Genomic DNA, 25,329 nt, shown 5'->3' with positions numbered 1-25,329 from the left:
ATATAACGATTTATAATGATATATAATGAAGATATATAATGATTTAACATGATGAAGATTATCTGACTGCATTAAATACATGTAATTCAAATGTCTATTTTTTTTTTTTTTTTTTACACTTAGTTTACTGTCAATATTTACAAATCTCCAGAACCACTTAGTAAATTTGGCATAATCTGATGAAGCATCAGCAGAGAGGAAATGTGAGTGCTTACCTTCCAGCTCAGTTTTGAACTTAGCATTTCTACCATGAAGCCCATGACCACACTGCCCAACCTCCCTGGAAAGAAATGTTAATTATTGATTTTGAGCAGTGACAGTTTCAGCACAGAGCACATGCAAAACTGATTTTGTTGTCCTGGATATTTTCACTCATGTACACGAAGGACAGTGAGGAACAGCCATGTCCCTGAAGCTGCTTTTATAAAGGACTTTCAAAACTAAACACAAAAACCCAAGTCAAGGGCAAACCATGTTTCTGATAAGTACTTTCTGTTACTACAACCTCAGGGTTAAACCCGGTTAGGGGCCATGTTGCCTGTGGTGAGTGATGCTTTCATAAAGTCTTGTTTGTTTTGCAGAAATACATTTATAAGCCTGAGCCAGGTACACACCAGAGCTACGGCTGTCCCCACACAACAACAGCTTGAGGCCTGTGAGTCCCTGTTACATGGCACAGACACACACAGAGATCGGATCGTGCAGAGCCCGTTTCTCCACAGTTTGCGGACAGAACATTTTGCTAAATGACATTGCTCAATTATTGGCACTATAATAATGTTGCTAAGTAACCTTTTAAGATGTCTTATAGTTATTCACTTGAAATTAATTTTGTAATTAGAAAACTGTTTATGAAGTCATAGCCTAAGAGAAACTAGTGCAGGCCAGAAATTGGTAAATCCAGCAGCAGTTAAGATGTAGAAATAATTAACATACCACACAGGTTTACTGCCATGACATATATCCATTTATATGACATTAAACCTTTTTGAAAGTGTTACTGTATTTGCCTTCAGCTTTCTACTGTGTAGGCAACACAACACCCAAATTTTAACCTCTTTCCTTTTAGGTCAGGTTTGCACACCCCTAATGACACCTCTCATCACTCCTGCTACAATCCTCCAGATCCTCTCCAGTTGCTGCATATTCTTCTTGAAATGAAGACCCTACTGCTGCTTACTGACACTGAGCAGAGCATTTCTGCACATCACAACTCACAGAAGGACACTGTGAGCGATAAAGTGGGAACTTGGATTACGAGCCTGAGCTGCCATAGTGAGAGTGCCCCAAGAAGCTGTATGGCTGGCATCACATCCCATGACATGAGCACAAACCATCCCAACTGGCACATGTGGCTTTGTCCCCAGACTGGACCCTGTGACGGGAAGTTTGAGCTTGAAACTTCCTCTCAGTGAAGTTAAACTTCCCCTCTGTCCCCCAGCTCCAGAGCACTCTATGCCACCCAGCATCCTGAGCACAGCATGGCAGGTGCTCTATAGCAAGTGGTTAAAACAGCAGCTAGAGTCTGATGGGGCTGAATTCCGGGGTAGAACCTGCAGCAGGGAGTCATGTGAAATGAGTCCTCTCCATAATCCAGCTCCTAGTATCCATCATTGAATCATTCTGTAGAAATGGTTTACAAATCCCTCACACTGTGCAGGCTTACTGGTGAAAGCAGAAGGTGAAGCAAATTTAATTTCATTTCATCATTTCTGTCATTTTAACAGAGCCTCTTGCTGCTTTTTTTTGAGTTAATTGGATTTTACATGTGACAACCAGTATGACCAACAGAGGACAGCACATCCATTTCTTTTAATGATCAAAAAAACCTGAACTTGAAGCTGCCATTCACTTTTTCACTCAGGAAATGAGAGTGACAAGGCAGAGCCACGCCATGTGCCATAAGTAAGCCAGCCAGCTTAGAAAGGCCTTTTTGCAATTAACTAGAGCTGGTTTGAATTCCAAAAGATTACTTACAATAAATCTACTTCTGACCAGGCATTACTGCTGACAAAACACTGGGTGCACCGCTCTGAAAGCTGGGTCTGTGTTGGGAAGCAATTGTTTACTGAGCAGTCAAAACATCCTTAGGAGTCGAAGCACACTTGGGTATGGCAGGTGAACTCTGCTAATTCCCCTTCAAAACTGCAGACAGACAGATGAGGTGTCTCTAACTAAGGTTTGATTAAATGGGAGTGTTTATCAAACGCTGAAGTAAAGCCAGACTCCAGTGGTTTAACTGCGTTTGACTGGGGGGCAGAGAAGACTCTGCAAGTCATAATGAAATTCGGAGAACAAACCCAAGGATTTCATGCGGCTGAGGGGAATTTCATTATGGAAATTCAATTAACCTGCAAGAGTTGCACACATTGAAATCTATTCTCTTTTCCCAAAAGGTGGTTCTTGTGGTTTTTATAGCAACCTTTGCTGTTCCTCAATAAATAATGCTTTATTACAAATGCATTGATGTCTTCATATAATTAATAGCATATAACAACATTGTCATCCGTTACTGCTTTGCAAACATCAGCTTCTGCTTCCTGTGAAATGTGTCTAATAGTGGGGTTTTAAAGATATGATTAAAGAAGGATTGGGTGTGAGAGACAAGCACAAAGCAAACACAGAGATTTAGGAGACAAATGAGGAATAACCCTGACTCATGACAGTGTGGGGTCTGCTGCAAGTCCCGATTTACATTTGTCGGTCAGGGCCCGATCCTGAGCGCGGCTGAGCAGAATTGACAGCCGAAGATACGGGCAAGTCACTGGGGACTGACAGTGCTCAGCAGTTCTCAGTATCGGGGCCCTTAGACAAAAGCCGACCTACAAATTCCCATTCATGCGAGTAACGATGCTGCGCACAGCTACAGCACCAACATGAATTATTCACGTCGGCGTAGCGTGGAAGCTGCAAGCCGCAAAGCCTGTTTAAAATCACACACAAGTACCAATTCGTGTTCCTGTCATAGATGGGAGGGTTATTGCTTGGCCCACGTTTCACTCATATGTGTCTTATTCCTTTTATTTGCTGTGTGCATAGGTCTGATGGGACACGGGGGAAAGTAAATACAGTAGACAGACATCTGTAAACACTGGTAGAAAAGAGGATTACTGATTAGGTCTCTTCCCGTACGAAACTCCTACATCATACCGGTGAAACGTGAGTTAAGCGTTTTACCATTCTTCTTTTTTTAACCATTATCTGATCAGAGAAGCATGAAAAGCACTTTACTGCTCACTGGATTTTTTTTCCCTGTGCTCGGAGCCCTCTGCAGGAAGTGAAGCTGAATTTCACAAATCTTCCTTTTCTGACGTCTCCCGAATTTCTAGGAATGCCCCTTCCCTGTTACTATATTTGGAGGTAGTTTCTAGGAAAAAAAAAACCCTTTTGGGCCGGCCCGGGACCCCGCGTTGCTCCAGGGGAAGGCCGAGCTCCGGGTGCCCGGCCCCGGCCCCGCGGAGTTGGGGCGCTCCCTGCTCGGTCTGGGAACTCCCGGCGCAGCCGGCACGTCTTTGTACACTGCTGGAGCAACGAGCATAGAGAGGGAGTGGGAAGGGAGAGGTGGCTTTGTGGCAACAACGGGGGAATCTTGTCTAGTTTCTTCCCGGTGGCTGCTCTTTTTTTCCCCATGCACTTTTTTTTTTTTTTTTCCCCTCTTTTTTAAAGGAAGAAAATCTAAAGATAAAAAAAACACCTTCTGGATTTTTTCCCCCCCTCCTCTTCCTTTCTCCCCCTCCCCTCGCTGTGGCCTCTTGTTTAGCTTGTGGCGTGACCGTGATGAAGAAATGTTTCTGGGAGCCTGGCAGGGTGATCTTTTTATGTAATGAGTCAGGATTTTGCCAACGGAAGGAGCCGGCTCCGAGCGAGGACCGCGGGGCTGCCTCCCGCCCAGCACGAGAACCTGCTGCCGAGCGGCACCCGCTCCGCTCCTCGGGAGCCCCGCTCGCCTCGCCGGGAGCACGGCCGCTGGCACTGACAAGCGGTGAGTTGCGCGCTCCTTCCGCGCCCCGACACCGCGCTGCCCGTCGCGGGGCTCGCGTGGCGCCCCACGTCCCCGGCGGGCCCGCAGGTGGGGCCGCGCCTGCCGCCGCGGGGAGCGGGCGGCTCCGTGCCCGGCGGGCACCTGGGTGGGTGGCTCCGCGCCGACCGAGCTTGCGCGGCCGCGGAAGAGGCGCCCCTGGCTCACCGCCGGCCCCTCTCCCTCCGGGGGCAGGCCGCGCTGCGGGCGGGAGGCCGGTTCCTTCGGCAGCCGCAGGTGTGTCTGCACGCCCGGGGCCCGGCCGCCGACCCCGTCCCGGAGCCTCCGCCCGGCTTCCGCGGCCGCGTGTGGCCGAACACGAGTGGCTGCGGGAGGGGTGAGTGAGGGGGGTCGGGCCGCATCGTCTGACAATTGCTTGTGTGAAGGAACAGTGAGAAAAATCTTGCTAAACCGTCCCAGGTCAGTGGGTTAATTCCCTCTTCTGCAGGCCACGTATTTTGTTTTAACGTTTCTACTTAACCAAGGTTTCCACCAACTCCTCTGCGTGTTCCTTCCACAGTGTGTTTGCTGACCACACAGCATTTCAGCCGGGACAGCAGTCTTCAGCTCTGCATTTTGGTTGTCAAAAGCAGAATAAAAGTAATAGTGGCTTCTCCAACACAATAATTAGTTTCTTTTAAAGTAATGATCAGCATTTACCTACTTCAGTCATCCAAATGTAAACTGTAATGTTTTTAAACCTGGACTTAACAGTTCTGTTGGAATTACCAACTGAGGATTTAGAAAATATGTTTCTTTTGTCTACAGATCTCTGCTTCTCTCATCTTTGAAAGAAGTTCTTAAGACACATAATGCTGAGAGTAGTAAGATTTAGACACAGCTGAGTACGTGAAACTACCCGTTAGTGGAAGAGACCTCGCTGTTTCAAAGGAAGTGAAAATATTTTCTAGTTTATTGTACAAATAACAAATTCAGACTACTGACAGACAGCTCTATAACGTCAGCTTTAGTCTAAATTATAGTGGAACAGATAAGTTGTTACTCACTTTGAGAAGAAATCTTAATAGATGCTTTGAGTGCTGGGTGTAATAAATGACTGTTACTCTGGAGGAGTTCTGTGTCATTTTATAGACACTTACAGAAGCACTGCTTACCTACTTAATAAATAAATAAATCATAAACTGTGAATAAACCCAAACAGTATCTGTTAGCAATTCCTGCTGTCCAGAGAGTGAAGAAGTCTGTGTTGTGACTTGGCTACAGTATTCTCTGTTATTAGTCTAAAGTTATCCACTTTATAAACAATGATTCTCTCAGCTGATTTGGCATATTTTGCAAAGATACTTTACTTACAAATTGAATCCAGGAAGGTTGTGGTTCCAGAGTCGGGGTTTTGGGGGCGAGATGAGCTTATGTATTATCCAACTGGCCCACAAAGTCCCGCTTTTGGTGGTCACTTTGTTCTGCAAAAGAAACAAGTACATTATGGCTCTTACAGTGAATGTTAAACTTAATAAACTACTGCTGCACTTAGTAAAAGGCTACTATACATTTAAATGAATAATAATAATATTCTAACTTTAATATTGTCTTCAGTGATGAAAAGTGGATAGGAAATACAACTATTCTGAAACTTAGACATAAAAAAAAAAGATAAATTTCTAACTGCTGGTGGTGATTTTCTCTGAAAAGCTGAAGAAAAAGTTATATTTCAAAGAGCTGGCATTCAGTATAGGTGAAATGAGAGAATAGGAAGTAAGTCCTTAGAAAACAGAGGCAGCTTAAAACTTGAAAACATCATATAAACACTGGGAACATTTGTATTGTCAATCCCCTGCTCAGATCTCTGCTCACAAAGTGTTCAGTTTTAATGGATCTCTTCAACTAGCTGGTTTTTTTACGTGTGTGTGTGCTTGTGTGTCTACACACGTACAGTCTGTTTCTAGGAATCAATGTAAAGATTTCTAATTTTTGTACTGATTATAAGTTTTAGAGTGTATTTTTATGAGTAAGGCTCTGTAAAGCTGAGCTTGATAGAGCTGTTTAAGTTCATGTTACTATTTATATTTTGGTATCAATATCGTAAACAATTTAAGCATAATTTTTACTTAAAAATCACATAGTTGTACTTTCCTCCTGGAATTGAAAATTTGTTAGTACATAAGCTGAAGTTTCTTGTGGTTCTAAATATACTGTACACATATTTAAGACTGAGCGTAACACACTACACTCACACAATATGATTTGTACAGTGGCTCATGTACACAGCATACACACACCAGATACCCACAGCAGCATCCTCTCTTTTGGTGTAAAGGCATCTGTCATAGTTTTGGCATTTTCTGCCAGCTATAATCACCTGCTTAAGTTACACATAAACATCGCCACATTTGCACTGTGGCCACAGTATCATTGCAGTCAGATTCAGTTTAAGTGCTGACCTACTCAGACTGAATCAATCTGATTGTTTGAAAATGGCCTGGAAATTCAGCCAAAGTTAACCAGTGATGCACTCTTACGGCAAAGTTGCTGTTAATACGATCTGTTGTGTGACTGCATGCAGGATCTGTATATTCATGCAAATGGATATCATGCTGAATTATCAAGATTTTTCTATGGAATTCTGGTATTTTACATGCTATAGCAATATGATTACTACACATGTGAAATAGGACATATCCAAACCTGCAAGAAATTCCTCACTTGTTTAAGACTGAAATCTGATGGGAAAGGGTTTAGGTCAGAATTGTGCTGTTAATATGCCTTTTTGCTACTATTTTGCCTTAAATAATGCTGTTCAAAAGCTGCATTTATGAGAAGGTTAAATTTTCATAAAGCAATCAAGTTACAAATTTAACTATAGAAATTGGTTTAATTTTTAATTATAGACTTAAATTGGGAATACATTCTAGACCTGTCCAGTATTACAAGTTATCAGATTTGGATTGATTTAACTCCTATGGTGTCTTCAGTAGTACTCTGAGAAGATAAGAGCAGAGAATTAGAGATCAGAAAGCGGATCAATGTGAGGATCCTCCTTAAAGTGTAAAAAAGAAACAAACTTCCATACCCAAACAGCAGCAAAGATCAGCTCTGCTCTGCTGAAATACAGCAGTTGCTTCTTACCAACTATTGCTTTAAAGCTCTTAAATTAAACCATGTAAGTAATTTTGTATAGCTGCTTTCAGCAAATGTGCTTTACTTCGCTCACTTTGTTTACCAGCTATTTTTAGATATTTTTTCAAATAGGTTCTATTTGATTTGCTATTGAAGCTAAATAAAATTCACATGCATTCCTTCTAGCACCAATAATGTAGTTATAGAATTAATAAATGTTTTAAATGATTAATGAGAAGTGTTAAAGAACAGTTACACTTCTGTAGGCTTGCCTCATACAGAGTTATTATTCGCAATTTTCCCCATTAGTAAGCTTACAGAAAGAGCTCCTGTTTGTCTCTAGTGTGCACTAAAACAGTTTTCTACTACTACTGCAGGCATCATGCACAGATACTAAACTTTAAATGTATGTTCATTTTATATGAGTTACCCAAATTAATGATGATGAGACAAAACAGTGACAGATCCCCTAAACACCTGTGTTGTAACCATGTGATCTCTTACCCTCATGCGGCTTTTCCCGCAAGGTTTGTGTGCAGCGTGGGGCAGTGGCCTCAGAGCTGAGACTCCTGAAGTGTGCTCTGTATCCAGAGCATTAATAATTAAATACTTGGGATCAGTCTATCTTGCTATTAGAAATGCAAAAAGAAATGTATGGAAGATAAGAAGTAGATGGTATGTTTGGAATCAAAATTAATTTTCCTTGAGATAAAAACCAGTAATGAATTATTGAAAAAATGCTATTTAGAAATATCAACTCAAATTATTTCTTGCAGTTATAATTTATAAAATTGAAAGTCCTACTGCCTGTGTTTGTATTTAAAATCAATTTGAAGCTAATTTCTTTAGAGTTACTTTTCTGTATTTTTAAGGAAACCTTAAAAAAAACCAGTTTACAGACGCTGAATCAGCAGAGGATTATCAAATGGCTGAGTCTGTTTACTTTAGAAATTTTATTGAAAGCAGTGAAAAGATCAGAGTCTCCACCAGGATCCAGCGGCGTGGTGTGGGGATTGGTCTGTGGCCGGCATTTTCTGAGGCAGGGCCTCAACCTTTGACATCTCCTGACCTCATGTTGCAACAGAAGAGTTTTGTGACTCCCCTCTGATCTAGCCATAGAATAAAGAGAGGGAGGTAATGACCCCGAGTTTGGAAACGCATGACCTGGAACAACTCAAATTTTTGCCTTGGTAAAGGCGACAAAATCAGCCATGCCTTCCCATGAAGCTATCCACAGCTTTTCCAGAGCAGGAGCACAGACACTCAAGGTATGACTTTTACATGGTGTTTTGTTCCTTGCTCCCTGTTACAATGTTTCACATTAGCACTGCTTGCCTGCCTAAAATCTGAACCTCATGCCACAAACAAAATACAACAGTATGTTCTGAACCTATGTTTCACAGGTTTTGCACAAAACCCCTTTTTATTTGCCTTAAAAATCATATATAGCAGGTTATGAGGGAAAAATAAATAAGGGGTTTTTTTATGGCTTTAAAATACCCCTTGGAAAAACGCTGCTGTCACTTGGAACCTGCACCTGCAGTGAAAAAAGTGGTAGAAGTTGTGTGATGTGAACTGCACAACCCACTTCAGACCATCCAGCTTCAGACTCTGAAGCTTCTGGTGAAATTAATGAGTTTAAGGCATCATTCACCCTGTTCATAGGACATACTGGTTAATAAATACACAAATCTCTTGTTGCAGTGTCATACGCTTTTCTCAGTCAAAACATAAATGTGCAGGGAATTTGGTAAAGGTATAAAGATGGAAAAAAGAAACAAACACTTTTTTTGCCTGTTGTCAAAAGGCCCAAATAATTTGTGTTTACAAGGTTTCAGCGCAGGGGCAATGGTTCTGTAGGTGATGTGTGAATGGCGTTATTCACTTTGTGGATTTTTTTTCAGGACATTTCTACAACATGTTCAGAATAAATAAAAGTAATAGGACTAGAAACAAAAACATACCTATTGCTCAGGTAACTTGCTTTGTGAGCTAGCCAAATATGACTACATGTTAGCAGGTTACTGCTGATTTCTGACTCCCTGTTAGATATAAAGCTCTTCAGTTATCTACGTTTTATTTTGTACATTGGAATCATAATTCTCTACAGACAATCTCCAGAGTTTGGGTTTTTTTTCCTTTTCCTCCTTGGAGCATACCTGCTCCTAGCTGAGCTCAAAAGAAGTCTTAAAAATGATGCATCAGTCCTGTTTTCATAATATACTGAATGCTTACATTCTTGATATACATTATTAACTTTACACAAACTATTTTGATGTTTTCAGTTAATACTGCTGTAATATTTTGATTCAGCTGTTAATGGGAGAGGCTACAATTCACCAGTGTAATGTAGTATTGATGCATTGTTGCTATTTTAAGTATCTCAGCTTCAGTCACAGTCCAAATCCCTTTACTGGAATCGTGGCCTCTCTGTATGAACTGATATAAAATACCAGCTAGACACCAAATTTTTTAAAGTAATAACTTTTGTTTTGTAGGTCAGGATATGAAACAGACAAAATGCATTGTGTCATCTGCAGCAAGGCAAGTGTAAATGGCATTAGGAAAGGGTGAGAAAAAAATCATTTCAGGATGTTTCAGGATTGGCCCACAAGGGTCAGTAAAAATCACTGCATGCAGTAATTTTACTGAAGGGCTGTTTCTGTTTGTTACACACTGCTATTGTTAAAAACGACTATTTCAGTCAGCATAATCTAGAATTCTGCTCTGCTGCTGCTGTTTGTATAAAAGCTTTCATTTGTAATAAAAGGCCTATTTTGAAATCACAAAAACCGCACACACCTCTGTGGGTAGGTGCCTGGATGCTGGTGTATGTCAGCAGGATCTCCACTGAAATCACTGGACCTACATCCATAAAAAACACAAGTGAGATCACAGTGAAATTTCAGGAACCTGAGGAAAGAACTGGGTTCATTTTTTATATTATAACATACACAAAGAGCAAATGTATTACACGGAACATTGCATTAAATAATGTATAAGGAGTTAAGCATTGTTTTTTTCAACGGTATAATATTTTACATGTTATGATATAAGAATCTGTTGAAGAATATTCCTGTTAGGTGCTATTTAGTGTGGATTATTTTAAAAGAGTAGTTTTTCATTAGGCATGTCAATTGAAGAGGCAGAACTAAAAGTTCAAATGTGCTACATGTTTTACTAAGGGGATTTATAAATATGGAGCATTCAGTCTTTACTGAATAGGATTCCTCTGCATTTTCATTCTGAATGGTCTTTCTGTATGTGTGGAAAACTGCCCACATGCCTGGCTGGAAAATAATTTGAAAGCCTTTAAAATGAAAGATGTTATATGATTTCTTTATGTATCATCTTCTTCTATAAACTAACATTTGCTCTGTCACTGAAGCAAATCCTGAAAAATGAGAGATGCAGGTCAACTGTTAACTGATGATTATTCTTGTTTATATTTTGCTGTTTGGGAGGTGAAAGAACAAAAATTGCCCTGGATTGTCTGTACTTTACGCATAATGTTTTTAGCTTTCCAGCACTAACAGTATTTCTAAGACAGTTGCTTCAAAAGTCACTTCAGTTTATGGACAGAACCATTTTATACATCCAAAGCAAAGGAGTTAGAGACTATTTGAAAAACTATGATTTTCCTATGCAGGGGACTAACAGGAAATTATGAAATCCTGAAGTATTGTTGGAAAATTGTTCTAACTTAAAAAAATTTTCTTTATAGTTTCATTCTTGATGTTCCACAGCATTCACCACTTCCTGCATGGCTCTTTACCGCAGGGAAAATGAGGGACTTTTGGGGGCAGATGTGTTTCCATTACACCATCATAATGCCCCTAAAAATCCTTATTGCTCTTGCAGTATTCTTCTGTGTTGCTGGGCCTGGTGTGAACTACTTGAAGACCTAGCTTATAAATACACCTTTTCTCCAAAACACACTTTAAAAAACCCACTGACTTTTATTTTGTTTATCTTATATTATTTATAGTTGTGTTTACTGTTGCTTAAAATATAAATGGCAAGATATGCAACCACCTGTTGGTAAACAGATGTCATAAGTCATAAATCCAAGGGACATGCTGATAACTGTGTGGTATTATGCAGGGGAATATATTCTGGCTTAAGAGTAACAGCTTCACTCTTTTGGTCTGATTAACTTCTGCTTAACATAACAATTTCATGTGTATATCTCTCAAACATGACACAGATTTTGCAAGCTAATTCGAATGATTGCTGTAGAGGACCTCACTGAGAATATTAACTGAAGTTGAGGACATGTATCAGGCCATTTGTCACATGCATGGATCTGCCCAGTACTTTTCTTTAAATCAAATGTGCAAAAAATATTAAAATCAAATTTCCATGCAGTCCTAAAATAAATTTATAATTAAACCTAGAAAAGACATTGTGGGTTCTCAGCTATTCTATCCTTATTCAACTTGAAGGTCTTTGTGTGGGCATACCTCTTGCTGGGGCTTTTGAGGAAGGAGGGATGGCATAGTCCATTGGGAATGCAGTCATGCTGCATGACTCCTCCCTACCCCTCCAGGTGAGCATGAGCCATCTCCAGGATGGGCACAGTTTATTCCTGCTGGGTTGCAAGGTCCCCTGAAATCTGCAGATTTCCATAGTTCTTGAAGGAAAAGGCAGAACATACAAATGTAAATATGGCTTGGTTTTGGCTGGGTATTGCAGCGCAATGTATCATCAGCGGGACGTGTGCAGTACTAATAACATTTGTTTCAGGTGTAGGACAGAACTATAACTGGTTTGTGTTAAATGTACTCTGGACTTCACAGACCAGCTTAAAAGAAATAATAGACATACTGTGTCACATCATCCTTCTGACAGTGTCCAGTACCTTTAAATAGCCTTCAAAATATTTGGTGACATAGGAAAGAAATGAGCTGGGTAGATTCTCACCAGCCCTTTTATGTTAAAGTGTAATCCTCAAGTAAATGCATTTCCTCATTCTGCTAAAGGAGTGGTTCTCATTTTTCAGGCAGGAAAATCCTACAGGTTAAGTCACATCCTATAGGTCACAAAGCAAGCTTTGCTGTTATGACTGGAACCCAGAACTTTTGATGCCCAAATAAATACCACAGTAACAAGAAAATTACTTTCTAGAAGGACAGAATGAGCCATGTTGCACAATATTATATTCATGGGTCAAAACACGCTGTCATGTGCGTTTTGACATACATTTGAACATGCAACAGCATTTCAAATGTATATTTAGACAAAAAGCAGTAAAAAACCTAGTCATGACATTAATTCTAAATTTTCAAATCAATACTTAGGTGTTTCTGTTTGGACTACTGATTGCAAGGTGATTCCCATCACCTTCTGACATAAATGAAAGGTGTTGTAACGGACTGGCACGAGGCTTATGCAGCCTTTACAATTCTAAAAGTAACTTACAAGGTATTACATGAGTTGAATTATAAATATCATTAGTAAAGTTTCTTGCCAGCTGTGTGCATGTTTAGCAAACTTTGTATTTCCAAGTAACACTCCTAGCTGGAGACTCTGCATTTAATGGAAAATGGTTAAAGAAATAAAAAGAAGTGTGAAACCACACATATGCTATCAAGTTCTGTAATAGTAAGGAGCAGTGAAGGGAAGACACCCAGAGCTATAAATTGCATCACCTCTATATAAAAAACACTGCTTAATATGAACAGACTGGAATTCTAGTTACTTCTTTGAAGTCTTTTGGGGGCTATGCAAGTCACAATGCTATGTAAAGAATACTGTGATAAATCTGAGCATTGAAACTGATCTGATTTTGTATTTGTCTGTATTACAACCTTATCTTACATGTAATCTCTCCAGGATATCAGACTTTTTTTTTTTCCCCCTAACCTAAGCAATCTGTCATAAAATTTCTTGCATCTAGAACTCATAGATCTCAACAGCTGATTCTTACACACATACCCACTTACATACACACAGGCCAGAGTAAAAGTCAGATTCCCTCTGAACATGTGTTCTGTAAATACATAGAAATACATTTAGCATATGACACTGCTATCACGAAAAGTAATTGCTTAGACCTAACAATCCTGAGATTAAATTCAAGGAAGGAAATCAAAATCAGTAACACTATGTTCCTTTTATATCTAACAGGAATCACCTGACATACAATTGTCACTATTTACACATTTTTATCACTGAATAAATAATAAGCACTAGAAAATGGGAGCCAAGTACATGGTTTGAGATGTGTACTTAAACTTTCAAATTCAAATGCTTGCTTCAAATTGTTTAAGTATTTAAATCATTTTGGTTTGAAACAGTATGTCACAAACCCCTCTGGATCTGATACAGCCCCAGAGGAAGGACTGCAAACCTCACCCGTAAAACTGTCCACTGAGGCTAACAGCACTTCGTGAATAGCCTGTGAGTAGGTTTCAATATTAAATATTTTGTAAAAGATACTTTTGCTGCCTGGGTTGTTAGAGGTTTTGGGGTTTTGTTTTGTTTTGGTTGGTTGGTTGGTTGGGTTTTTTTTAATATGAGCAAAGCAAAGATTTCTATTGCTGTCTTCTTAGGGATTTTTATTTCTTTTAATTATAGGACCAAGAGTCATTAACATGAACTAACAAATTCATGGTGTTGTTCTAGAAGTTAGAAAAGTAGCAGCTAGGTAATATTCTTCAAATAGAATTTGCACAGTGGAAAAGATATTAGATGTTTGTTATGTGCCAAGAAATGAGTAATACGAGAATACTTTCGCTCTTTTACAAAATGGAAGAGTATTAACAGCACTTTAGGTTTTGATTATGTATAAAGGTTTTGTGATTACCAATAGTCTCATTATAATAAACAAAAATAGCAGACAAGACATGCAAGTATATAATAGGCTGACTAAGATGAACCAATCTCATTTATGTATTGAATAGCCACATTCTTGTCTCAATTTTTGAAGATTACCTCAACTGTATGTACATTGACTATTTTTTATTCAGAATGCAGAACTTGGGTCATCCATTTTAGTAATACTTATTTATTTGCTGTGTTATTTGATGTCCAGTATGTTAGATCTAGCTTCTTACTAAATTAAGAACATCCACCCTGCTCCAGTCAGTCTGATTCTACACCAGCACAGGTCTCTGGACCACTACCTGGAAAGCACGTGACTTCATGAAGAACAAAGTAAGGGTTTGAATGCAGGAAGCAGTTCTGTACCTGTGTCACAACGAAGCTGCTCAGAAAAGCTCAGATCAGCCATCTAGTTTTGCAGTGTGTTAGAGAAAGATGTGGAAAAGGGGAGGGCTATAGCAGAGTAATGGAAGATGCTGTAAATAAGCACAGAATAAAAACCTGACTAGTTTTCTGAATAGAGGACCAGAGTGTGGCCAGAAGTAAGGGTAAAGGAAGCAGACCAGTATTCATCATGAGCCTGCAATGTATCTTTTCCTTAAATGGTTAGTTACGGGAGCAGAAATGCACACAAAAATAAACTCCACTAATAAATGGTTACTACTACATTTCTCAGTTATACTGAACTGTTTCAGACTTTGTCCATATGTGCAGTTTTGTTCTCATTTTTTCTTAACTTTTAAATGTGTATAAACATTTTTATTCCCAAATTTAAACCACCAGTGCCAAGATTTTGCCTGAAGTGGATCTTTATGGTTGGATTATAAACAAGTGCAAACGTAAGTTATGAAGTACAGTGCTGACATAATCTTAATTATAGCTGAAAGAAGATTTGCCAGTGTGAATACAGTGTAGCGATACAGGGATCATTGTAATTTAATAATGATCGTTAAAAGAAAGCACACATTTCATAATCATGCTTTCATCAAGAAAATATGACCTATTTTACACTTAAGCAGTTAAAAGCTTGGAGATGATTAACTTATCCAGTGGTTAGACTTGACAGGTGATATTACCTGATAAATAATATACTGAGTTACTAGAATTCTTAACCAAAATTATATTTTTTGTTGACTTCTGGGTTATTGTTTGCTTTTGGTTTGTCTGTTTATTTGTTTGGTTCTGATTTTGTTTGTGGGGTTGTTTTTTGCTTGTTTGGTTTTTGGGTTTTTTTTAGAAAAAAACATTTAAAAGATTTATTTTATTTTTTTTTCCAATGACAAATTGTGTATTCATTTGCAAGAGAAATCTACAGCCTTGCTGTGACTGCTGTCTGAGGCTTTTGGAGATCTCAGTGGTGAGAACAACATAAATACCTAACTAGATTGCAGCAGGTTAATTTTATACCAGAAGAAGCACTAAGATATTCATACATAAAGCCAGGGAATCTCTGCTAGTAATCTTTCGAGTTCTGAACTAATCGTAACAAAATTAGCCCATGACTGGAGTTAGGAGTAAGGAGAATTGAGTGTGTCCAGGTCTTTAGAGTGTAGTTTGAATCAGACATAGACTCTGTAATGTAATTTAGATTAATATTAAAATAATCTAGATTCGGTATCTTGATAATTCATATTAAATAATCTTATCTTATAAATTTATACTAACTAGTACCAGAATTTCACAGTAATATTCTTTTCAAACTCTGAATAGATCTAAAAACCTTAGGAAAGTAAACCTCTTACAATAGATCTGAAATTAAAATGTGAAAAGTTTTGGTTCCACTCTGAGCATTAGGAGATGAATGTTGGAAACTGAAGAGGATTCAAGGTCTGGTCCCTGATTTGCCCTCCAGACAGTCACAGGAAGGTGCAAAATGCCTTCATTAGAACCTGTGCCAGGTAAGGTACTGCACACACCTCACTTGTCAGAGGTGGCAGTACAGCAACCACCTCATTTTAGAGTGCATTTTAACCAGAAGGCAAGTCAGCTCTGGCCTGGCCTTACACATGGTATCTTTCTGTACCAGCTCTATTCCTATCTCCTTTGCTGGAGCCTTTATCTGGCTCATAAATAGAAAGTTCCAAGAAGCAAAAAAAAAAAAAAAAAAAAAACAAACCAAACCAAACCCAAACCCAGAGGTAACTCCTTTTAAAGATACTCCTGGCAGAAGATAAAGACTGCACCACAGCTGCACTTTGTCGATAACGTACATCTTGCTAAACTCATCCCAGCATGGTGTGGATGAGAGGGAGAATTATACCAGTTAGTCAGTTCAAGCCTCTTGATTTTTCTCATAGAGCAGGGCACCCCACGCATAGTGTCCTGCAAGAGACATGCATCCAGCGTGGCATGTTGTATGACAGAAGTATGCCTTTGCCAGGGGTTGTACAGCACACTGGTACATGTGGTGGAAGTAATACTGGCTCTGTCCTTTGTGCTGCATGCGCTGGTTGGCACTGGTCAGCAAGCAGATCACACTGGACCTTTATTCTTGCTGGTTTACATGTCTGGCTGTGTTGACTTCTTCTCAGCCATCACCCACAAAATTACAAGAAATGATGGACTGCTGCATTATGAGTTTCCTCTTGCCTGAATCCCTAATCTCTTTCTCATTGTTAGTAATGGGATTGAAAAACAGCCTACAGCCCTGATGCTGCATAGCAAACTGGTTAGCTACACCGTTTTACCTCATTTCACTAGGAATTAGTAGGAGCAGAGCAGTATAGCTGGAACACCAAATTCTGCAGAGTGTATATAGACAATAAATCTAATAGCAAGTTTATCTTATTGCACAGAAAAGTTAACGTTTCTAATGAACCATAATATTGGATGCTATTAACATTACATATATGTTCCAAAGTCAAATTTTCACCTTCTATTTATGTCACAGAGAACACAAAGATGTATTTTCCCATTCCATCTACAGAACACTAAAACACTTTAGTATTTTATGCTAACACATCAGAATACAGCAGTGTTACAGCACTAACATGGAGTTTTAAACATATTCGGGAGATAGGGAGTTTGTTTTTGTTCTGTGATTCTACATCTCCCAGTCCTGATCTATATGTTTAACACTCTAGAGTTCAATTTGGAAAGAACAAATAATAATTTTAAGGTGCTGTATATTATTTTGAACATTTTTTGTACTTCAGGCTGTAGATAATTATTACCAATCTTTAGCATTAGGAATATGGAAAATGTTGTGCTAAGAAAAAGGCATGGGAACAAATAAAACAGAGCAAACCAAAGCCTCTTTAGACTGCAGGCCACTTGCCAGCTGCTTCTTACAGGAACTTTCAGTTTTGCTGCTTGCTTTGAGTGTAGCAAAAAGATAAACATTTTCTTGTTGCAAGTTAACAAATAGTGCCATGCGTGACAAGTTGATAAGCAGTATCAAGACTTGTATCAGGAGTTTATTAGTTCATTGGAACAAGATAGAAATATGATGAAAAGTGTTGATGTGCTGCTGAAAAATGAAAAATAATTGGTCAATGCCCAAACTTTTCTGCTGGAAAAGGTTTTCTGTTCTTAGTATTCTGGAGCTTTCACTGCTGTGGACAGCTTTTGATACTGTTTGTGGTAAATCAGTCCATGTATCTGCCTCTTTTGCACACTTTATACCACTGTGCTGTTGTTCTATGTTTTCAGGTGGTACAAATACAGGAGTCTACATTCAACAACTACGCTAAAGTGATGGCACAATAGGCAGAATTTGGACTGTTAGATTTAAAAGAAGCATTAATTAAATACTGTGTATTTAGGTATGGTACAAAGCAGGAACTATGATGGATTTTGCTGTACACCTTTATGTAGCACTCCTTAAAGTCTTGCCTGATTATTTTTCTGAGGTAGGCCTATATGCCTTAGAACAAAATGATTGTGTTTGACTCATGATATTGTCACCAAATCTGTATTTGAACTAAGATCTGCCAAAGTAAATAATAAAACTCCTGCTGTATGTATTCCAAATGTCACTTTTAGTTACCTTTTGAAATGCTATGCAGCATAATACAAACACTGAGAAACAGAGATAATGCACAGTGATGTAGCATCAGGGTTTACTGGCAAAAACTGGGTATATTAATCACAGATGATAGAAACATAAGGAAAAAGGTCTTCTATCTAGGCTGTAGGAAGAGACTTTTATTCTACACTTAAATACTTTTTTGTATCACTTATTTTATTGAATATTAAATTGAACTATTTTAGAAGTTTTCTCTTTTTTTTTTTTTTCTTACCAAGTTGCCCATACTGTTTTTATAGTCCCTTTCCCCACTAAGACAGGCTTTTAAGCACCACTGACGTTTCTGGTGTGCCAATTTTTATGGCTCTAGAGAAATAACAGTAGTACACTGTGGAGAAAATTGTGACACATTTTGCCTGGAAAATGTTGTTACACTCTGTCACAGAAATATGAAGAACTTATTTTAATATCCTGTCTCACAATATGGGGTAGAAGGGACAGGAAAGTTAGGACGGGATAGATGAAATGTATACTTTAGCAAGAGGTGATCAGTAACCAGAGGGCTATAATATTTTCAGTCATTTGCGAGACTTCAATGATTCCCAGATGCCTGAAGTAGGGCAAGGATGAGGACTAGGAATTTCTTCTGGATTTGATGGTTGCTTGGCACTGTGGAATGTAGGTACCTTTGCCCATTTGTATGAGAATTGCGTCCTTTGCCTTGTTTTCCCTCTGAGCTCACAACTGAATACATAGACAGTCTTTCAGGGCTTCCTTTCTTCTTTATTTGGTGCACACACAGAGAAGATGTGTGTACAGGATGTTTATTGAAAGGAATAAAGAAGTTTTACTCTTCCAGCAGCAGAATGCTCATGAGGGAGAGTGTCACGCATGTATGGATATTTTGTGAAAGGAAACATGTTCCTGTCTGTCGTGAAGGATAAAGAGCAAAGGCTTTTTTCCTCTGTATTCTGAGACACTGAGTAACATTCTGCTGCAAGACCAAAATTGTTTGTGTGCAGATGCTTGGCTTCCTTGAAAACATAAACAGTTTTCCTGGTAGCATATTTATTCACCATATTAATATTAGCAAACTAGGGATTATTATTTTTTAAACTGAGCTACTCTCAGGTTAATAGCACAGAAGTACTGCTATTGGCATGCTAGATAATTTCAGTTAATTAAGTAAATAAGTTCAATAATTTAACAAATGAATAATTTTCAATTAGTTATTTATCAATTTCACTAATTTAATTTGCTTATCGTGGTTTCTTCTGATTCTCAACTCTAGAATATAAAAACTTAGGTAACTTAAACCAGACACTGACATGTACATGTAAATACAGGTATGGATTATGGCCATCACAGAAGCACACTGAAAGGAGATTTCTCTTGATACAGGAGATGTACTGGAAATGTAGCTAGAAAGTATTTCACTGTTTTTAACTAAGAGATATTTGGATTTAGCCAGATATGTGATGTTTGAATGCAGGATTTATTTAAAACTAAGATGACCTTTTCTGGGGAAATAAATATATAAATAAATAGTGAATATTAAAATCTATCCTTACTTAAGAACTTACATACCCCTTTCTCAATGCTGACTTGGTATGTAGTTGTCATTGTTTATTTTAGAACAAAGTTCAGTCTTTATTTAAGGCATATTATAGGCATGTTCACTGGCCTTATCAAATCTAAACTGTGCAGTTACATCCAGGCTTTATACAGAGGAATGTAAATTCACTATTAACATAGAATGAATGGAAAAATATTCAGAAACAGGACTTCATAAAAAAAATATAAAGCAGTCTTACATTTGCCTCCCTTCAAAATTCAATATAATTCTGAACAGTTATGTGTGTAATGATTTTACTGCAACATGCTAATGTCTCATTTTCATTTTGTCATTGGATATAGCGTTGTTATAATACCTACCAGTTCAAGTAGTAGTAATGAGTTTGTGATTTCCATTGGTGAAGGTGACCACAGAAACTTGAGGAGGGAGGGAAGAATCACTGAGTGGTTGGAATGACTCTTATGTTTTCAGGAAAACACACTTGCACGAGAAACCTGATGGCAAAATGGAAATTATGTAACTGTTATTATGTATGCATCCCTTTAAATTATGAAATTGAATGCATGAGTGAAGAAAAAACAGAACTATTTTATCTCTAAATGTATAAATACATGTAAAAATTTGCTTTCACAAGTTATTTTATTTCTGTATACAGTCAAATGCATAATTCTATAGTCAGCTCTTCCTTTTGTTTTCTTTCACACTAACAGAAAAGGCATACAACAATAGCAAAATACCAGCAGAGATTTGCATAATGCCAAGTTATATGACAGAGAACCATAGAACCATAGAATCAATGAGGTTGGGAAAGACCTCCAAGATCATCAAGGCCAACTGTACAATAGAATTCATAAAATTTTGTAGTCAGGGCATTGTATTAACTGTTAGTGTTCAGAAGGTTCCTAATTACCCATACATATGCATGCACAAATTACCATTAAAAATATTTTCTCTACAATGGACAAACATTTCACAGAATCACAGAATGATTTGAGTTGGAAAGGGCCTTAGATCATCTAGTTCCAAACCCCTGCCACAGGCAGGGATGCCTCACACTAGACCATGTCACCCAATGCTCTGTTCAGCCTGGCCTTGAACACTGCCAGGGATGGAGCATTTATTTCAAATTCTGAGTTCAATTCTTGCCACTTTTCACATACCTGCCAGCCCAGTACTGCACCTTTTGAGAACTGAATTTTTGGGAAGTAAAGCTCTGCCGACTTGCCAGAGAGGCAAGTGAAAGCAAATATATGTGTATAGAACCAAACAGTGGTGTACATTCATAATTCATCACAAATTCATGGAGAATTAAAGTGTGTGGAGGCTAACAACAATTAAGAACTTCATTTTTTCATTTCTGTGTTGTCTGAGAATATCCAGTGTTCTTCAAGCATGAAGAATATTCATGTTGTTCTAACAGTTCATTTAATTTGCAGTGAGCGTGTGCATCTCCCAAAGCAATCAGCTGCATTTGTATTTTGTCAATACAGCAGTAGCTTGAAATGTATTAGAAACTGCAGTATCATAGGCCTGACTGCACAATTAAGTTAATAAGCACTTTGCTTCAGAATTGAGACTAGCTCAACATTAGGATCTGAATGTGTGTGATGTATCACTGTAGATACCACCCTGGAGAAATCACCTCTCTCTTCTTCTATTCACACATTACCACGGAAGTAATTGACAAAGGCATTTCATGGAGACCTTCATTTCAAACAACATGCCAGCAGTATTTCTCTGAGAAGACCCACCTTGGAAAAGTGCCAGGAGTCTGAAACACCTCATTTCAGCATGTTTTGTAGGGAATTCTGTTTATTTGGATTTCTGTTGCCAAGTGCTAGAGGTGGAGAAACTGTTCTGACGTAATGCACCAGAAGTATTGCACCAGGAATTCATCTTAATGAGTGTTTGCCTCTGCTTGAATAGGCAATGCACTTACTTTGCTCTTTACATAATGTATTCCAGTCCTGATAGTAATTACATAGAGTTCCCTTCTGAATTAAATATATATATATACAGTATGAATTAAAAATCTTCCCAAATTTCATGAAATTGAGACATAAATCTTTCAAGGCAATAAACCTTTATTGAAAAGGTGCTATTTAGTTGTGCTTGTAGCCATATTCCCTGTGTACAAACCCAAATACAATTTGATCCTCTAGGTTTAAACCTGAACTTTTCCACAGTAAGATTGTTTAAATAATAAAAAAGATATGTGTTAGTTAGTCAGGCATTGATAGCCACATGTTATGTTCTGGAATTAGAATGCAGTATTTATTACTGTAGTTACAAAGCTCCAAGACACAAGAATGTGGTAGCAAAGAAAGGGATCTTCCCAAATCAATGCAATGGAAGTACTATTGGAATAATTCTGTAAGTATGTGCTGCTTCACTATGCAGTTTTCAGTCATTAAAAAGTACAGTCTTTTGTATCTTGAAGATAAAGACTTTAATGAGAATTTTTCTGAATGTATTACTTTCCTGTTAAAATACTTGGAACGCTTTGTTAATCCTAGCAAAGCAGCAAATGGAATGTAAAGATGAATGGGATTGAAATAATATTCCTCTTCTATGGAAAAAAAAACCCAGTACTATAGAGCTGAATGATAAGTTCTTTACAGAAAAGTATAAACTAAGCAGAGTATTAGGAAGAATTCCTACAGAGCATGACTACTTTAGTCCTTATTCAAGGAAGAAATTTTGCAAATGTAACAAAACCTTATAAAGCAATATTTGGTAATAGGGAAAGTGCCTTATCTGTACTCCTATAGCTGCAATATCTATTTCTACTTGACTTTTACATTACAGCCATTTTGACTGTTCCTTAGTCAAGGTCTAAATTAAAAGGCGATCTAAATAATGGACAAGCATTTCAAGGGTAATGTATTGTAGCTGGTTCTGCCTCACTGCAACAAATGATCATTTAAGGAACAAGACCTAACTATTATCTATGTAAATATATAAAGCTATACATAGATACACATATGTACACATAAGGTTTGCTTTAGTAGATGCAAAGGAAACACCGCTTTCTATAAAATCCACCTTTTCATGGCTATGGCTTGACTTTAACAGCATAACCCCCTCAAAGATGGTGATCTGGTTCTGTAGAGTCTTTCAAAACTCAGCAAATTCTTCTTGGAGTCCTACTTGTCTCAGATATTACCATGTGAGAGGATGAATAACTCTCTGCAGTAGCCATTTCTCTTCCCTGATAACAGGGTACTCCTTAGTGATCTCGTTCAGTGTGGTGCCTAAGTTTTAGATGCCCAGAGTAAGGAGGGATTAATTCTCCTTAGTCACTATCTTGCTTAGAGGATTAAGCAATGAAAAGCCAGCACATTATTATTCTTATTTGCAAGATCAAAAGAAACAGTGAAAAAAGGACTATTCTAACAGTGTCTAATTGTGGCTGCCTATCTTGTTTATGGCACTACTTTATAAACCACCAAAATCTATTTATGCAACCTACAGATACTTTAAATGATAAAAATAAGCATGAATATAGAAAATATATCATGCATTTATCACACATAAATCATTTCAGCTTATAAACATGTTTTAAATGGTATTAGACAAGGCTAATATCACATAAAAAATAAAGCAACTAGGTGTTTGACTAGCAAAGAACTAATATCACCAAAGATGAAGTCTAAGTGACAAACCACAGTTTTATTTAGTAATTGCCTACTTAAAGAAATTATTGGTAGTGATATTTTTATGTCACTATAGTAATACAGATAAAACTTTTCTGACTAAAGGAGTGTGCATTAAATATTATGTTGTAAAACCCCTTGTGTTATAAGATTATATTGAAACTATTGTATTCCCTTATTTAGAGAAGCCCTACTGAAAATCAAAAAATGCAGAAATATGTATCTCTGTCACCTGACATCTCTACTAGGCACAGATCTGTTTTGATATACAGACCTGATCTGCACAATCATAACTTTAGCATATCTCCAAACAACTACATCTGTAAGAGACAATTTTATTTATAATGGAACACAGCAAAATGTTCTTGTGACAGAACATTTTGTTCCAAGTCCTTATGTCTGTATTTTACCCTAAAAATCATTCATGTAAATTATGAGTATCACATAGATTGGTGTGAACTACTCAAAAAGAAATCTCAGTCTATGGAAAAGAGTATTGATTTCAACAAGTTTTGCTTTTAAATCAACTAGAAACCCAGACAAAATTCCCTCTAACACATACAGAATGCCTGAGCTGATGTATACTTTCATGTCAAAACAGCAAAAAGTGAGTACTAATGATGAGAAATAATGTGAAACTCAAGAGATTTCGGCCAAGATTCATGTAGAATCTGGAATATTGGTAACTCTAAAATGTGAGAAACTAGTATGGAAATCAAGGAAATATCCATGCTAACCTTTTAATGCCGATTTACCAAAATGAAAAGTTTTTGCTATATTCACAAAACAAAACTCCCAAATCATACAACTATCCTGAACAAACAAGGTTCCCTCTCTTATCAACTGCACTGTGATTAAACATTGCAGCCTGTCAGTGCTGCTTGATAAAAATGGCTAGTGCCTGTCCTGAAGGAGATTCTCTGTGGAACATAAACTCTGAGAGCTGGATTAACACACTGAATAAATGAGGATGATGACCTTCTAGATACTACTACTGGCAATTTCTCTGTACACCTTCTTCTGGAATACTCCTGTTGGTTCAGGAGGAGAGGGCACAACAAATTAACCACAAGTCATATATTTAATTCAGCATCTTGAACAGGTTCCTTTGCTGCCTCAGAAGCTGCTGCTCTAAGCAGAGTGTGTTTTGCATGAGGGCAAAGCACAATATAGCTGCATGTCCCTTCATGCTGACTGTTGGCTGGGGCTGGAACCTGATGCAAAAATGAGACTGTTAATGCACTATTAGGAACTTGCTTCATTATAAAATAGCACATTGCCTGCTAAACAGAAAATTTTTAACTCATACCAGTAGCTGGACCAAATAAAAAGACACACTTCAGGTAATTGCTTTGAGCACATTAGGAAATGGCTGGCATAATCCAGAAATCATCTAGGATAACTATACCTTCTCCTTAAAACTTACATTCAGGAGTATTATTTGTAGGCATTACTTGACACTGTGCACAACAAATACTTGATTCCATGTTTCAATTATACAAATAACAACTTTCACTGAATATTTAAACTCTTCATACATGCCCATTAAAAATACAACTCTTTTACCCTTAACCCAAGGATGGGCTTTTTTTCCATAGCAGAAGGTTTATCCTTAAAGTAACTGCTTGGCTATAGTGAATAATGTAAAAAGTGCATTTTCAGTCCAGCCATCTTTAACAATGACCTAATTGAATCACTAACGGCTAGTGACAGAAAACTACTTGGTTACATCTTGCTACTATTTGGTATTAAAAAGGTCTTGTAATACTTTGGTTTAAAGTTTTCTGGCAAAACCTTCACTGGCTTGATTAAACTGTGATAACCATTTATTCACCAAAACTAATACTTGCACATACACAATTCTATCAGAATTCCTCAAATCTTTACCAGCATGGACAAATTACAGTATGAAATCATTGAAGGATTTAGGGGAGGAATCTTTCTTGTGTGTCAAAGGTCTATGTGGAATGTAGCGTGCTTAGTGAAGCAGGGGCTTTTCTATCCCCACCATCGTCAACAACAGACAAAATATGATCAGGTAGCTACCACCTACATTTTCAGAGGCTATTACCTGAAGAAAATGCAGATGAGTTGCAAATGAGATTTTTACTCCATTTGGCATTAGACTTTTAACCTGCTTAGCTGCTTTGTATGTATTAAATCTGAGCAAACTCTGTTGTTAGGCTAAGAATCTGTCCCAAAATGCAGT

General features: G+C 37.9%; 2 protein-coding genes across 35 annotated transcripts in view; one reads left to right on the top strand and one right to left on the bottom strand.

Annotated features, from left to right (window-relative positions):
- The first annotated feature begins 3,219 nt into the window (after window positions 1-3,219).
- Window positions 3,220-25,329, top strand: part of LOC308221655 (uncharacterized protein) — a 28,338-nt gene continuing 6,228 nt past the window's right edge. The window contains exons 1-4 of one of the 19 annotated variants that reach the window (XR_013956948.1): window positions 3,369-4,355; window positions 13,396-13,498; window positions 14,705-14,760; window positions 17,573-17,657. Coding sequence is in view for 7 of the 19 variants with exons in the window: in XM_080618818.1 (XP_080474944.1) it covers window positions 3,778-4,355; window positions 13,396-13,459 (642 nt within the window). In the remaining 12 variants the exon portion in view is untranslated. The other 18 variants (XR_013956954.1, XM_080618818.1, XR_013956949.1 and 15 more) reach the window with 18 other exon arrangements.
- PARN (poly(A)-specific ribonuclease) overlaps window positions 9,737-25,329 on the bottom strand; it is a 134,226-nt gene continuing 118,633 nt past the window's right edge. For 12 of the 16 annotated variants that reach the window (XR_013956932.1, XR_013956933.1, XR_013956935.1 and 9 more), the window contains one exon: window positions 15,149-25,329. This exon is cut by the window's right edge. The gene's annotated coding sequence lies outside the window, so the exon portion shown is untranslated. Of the gene's footprint in view, window positions 9,962-13,041; window positions 13,089-15,148 lie in introns of those variants that run through there. The other 4 variants (XR_013956934.1, XR_013956940.1, XR_013956930.1 and 1 more) reach the window with 3 other exon arrangements.

Source organism: Psittacula echo (genome assembly GCF_963264785.1).
Source record: "Psittacula echo genome assembly, chromosome: 5".
Lineage (NCBI taxonomy): Eukaryota > Metazoa > Chordata > Aves > Psittaciformes > Psittacidae > Psittacula > Psittacula echo.
This window is presented reverse-complemented; position numbering and strand designations above follow the sequence as displayed.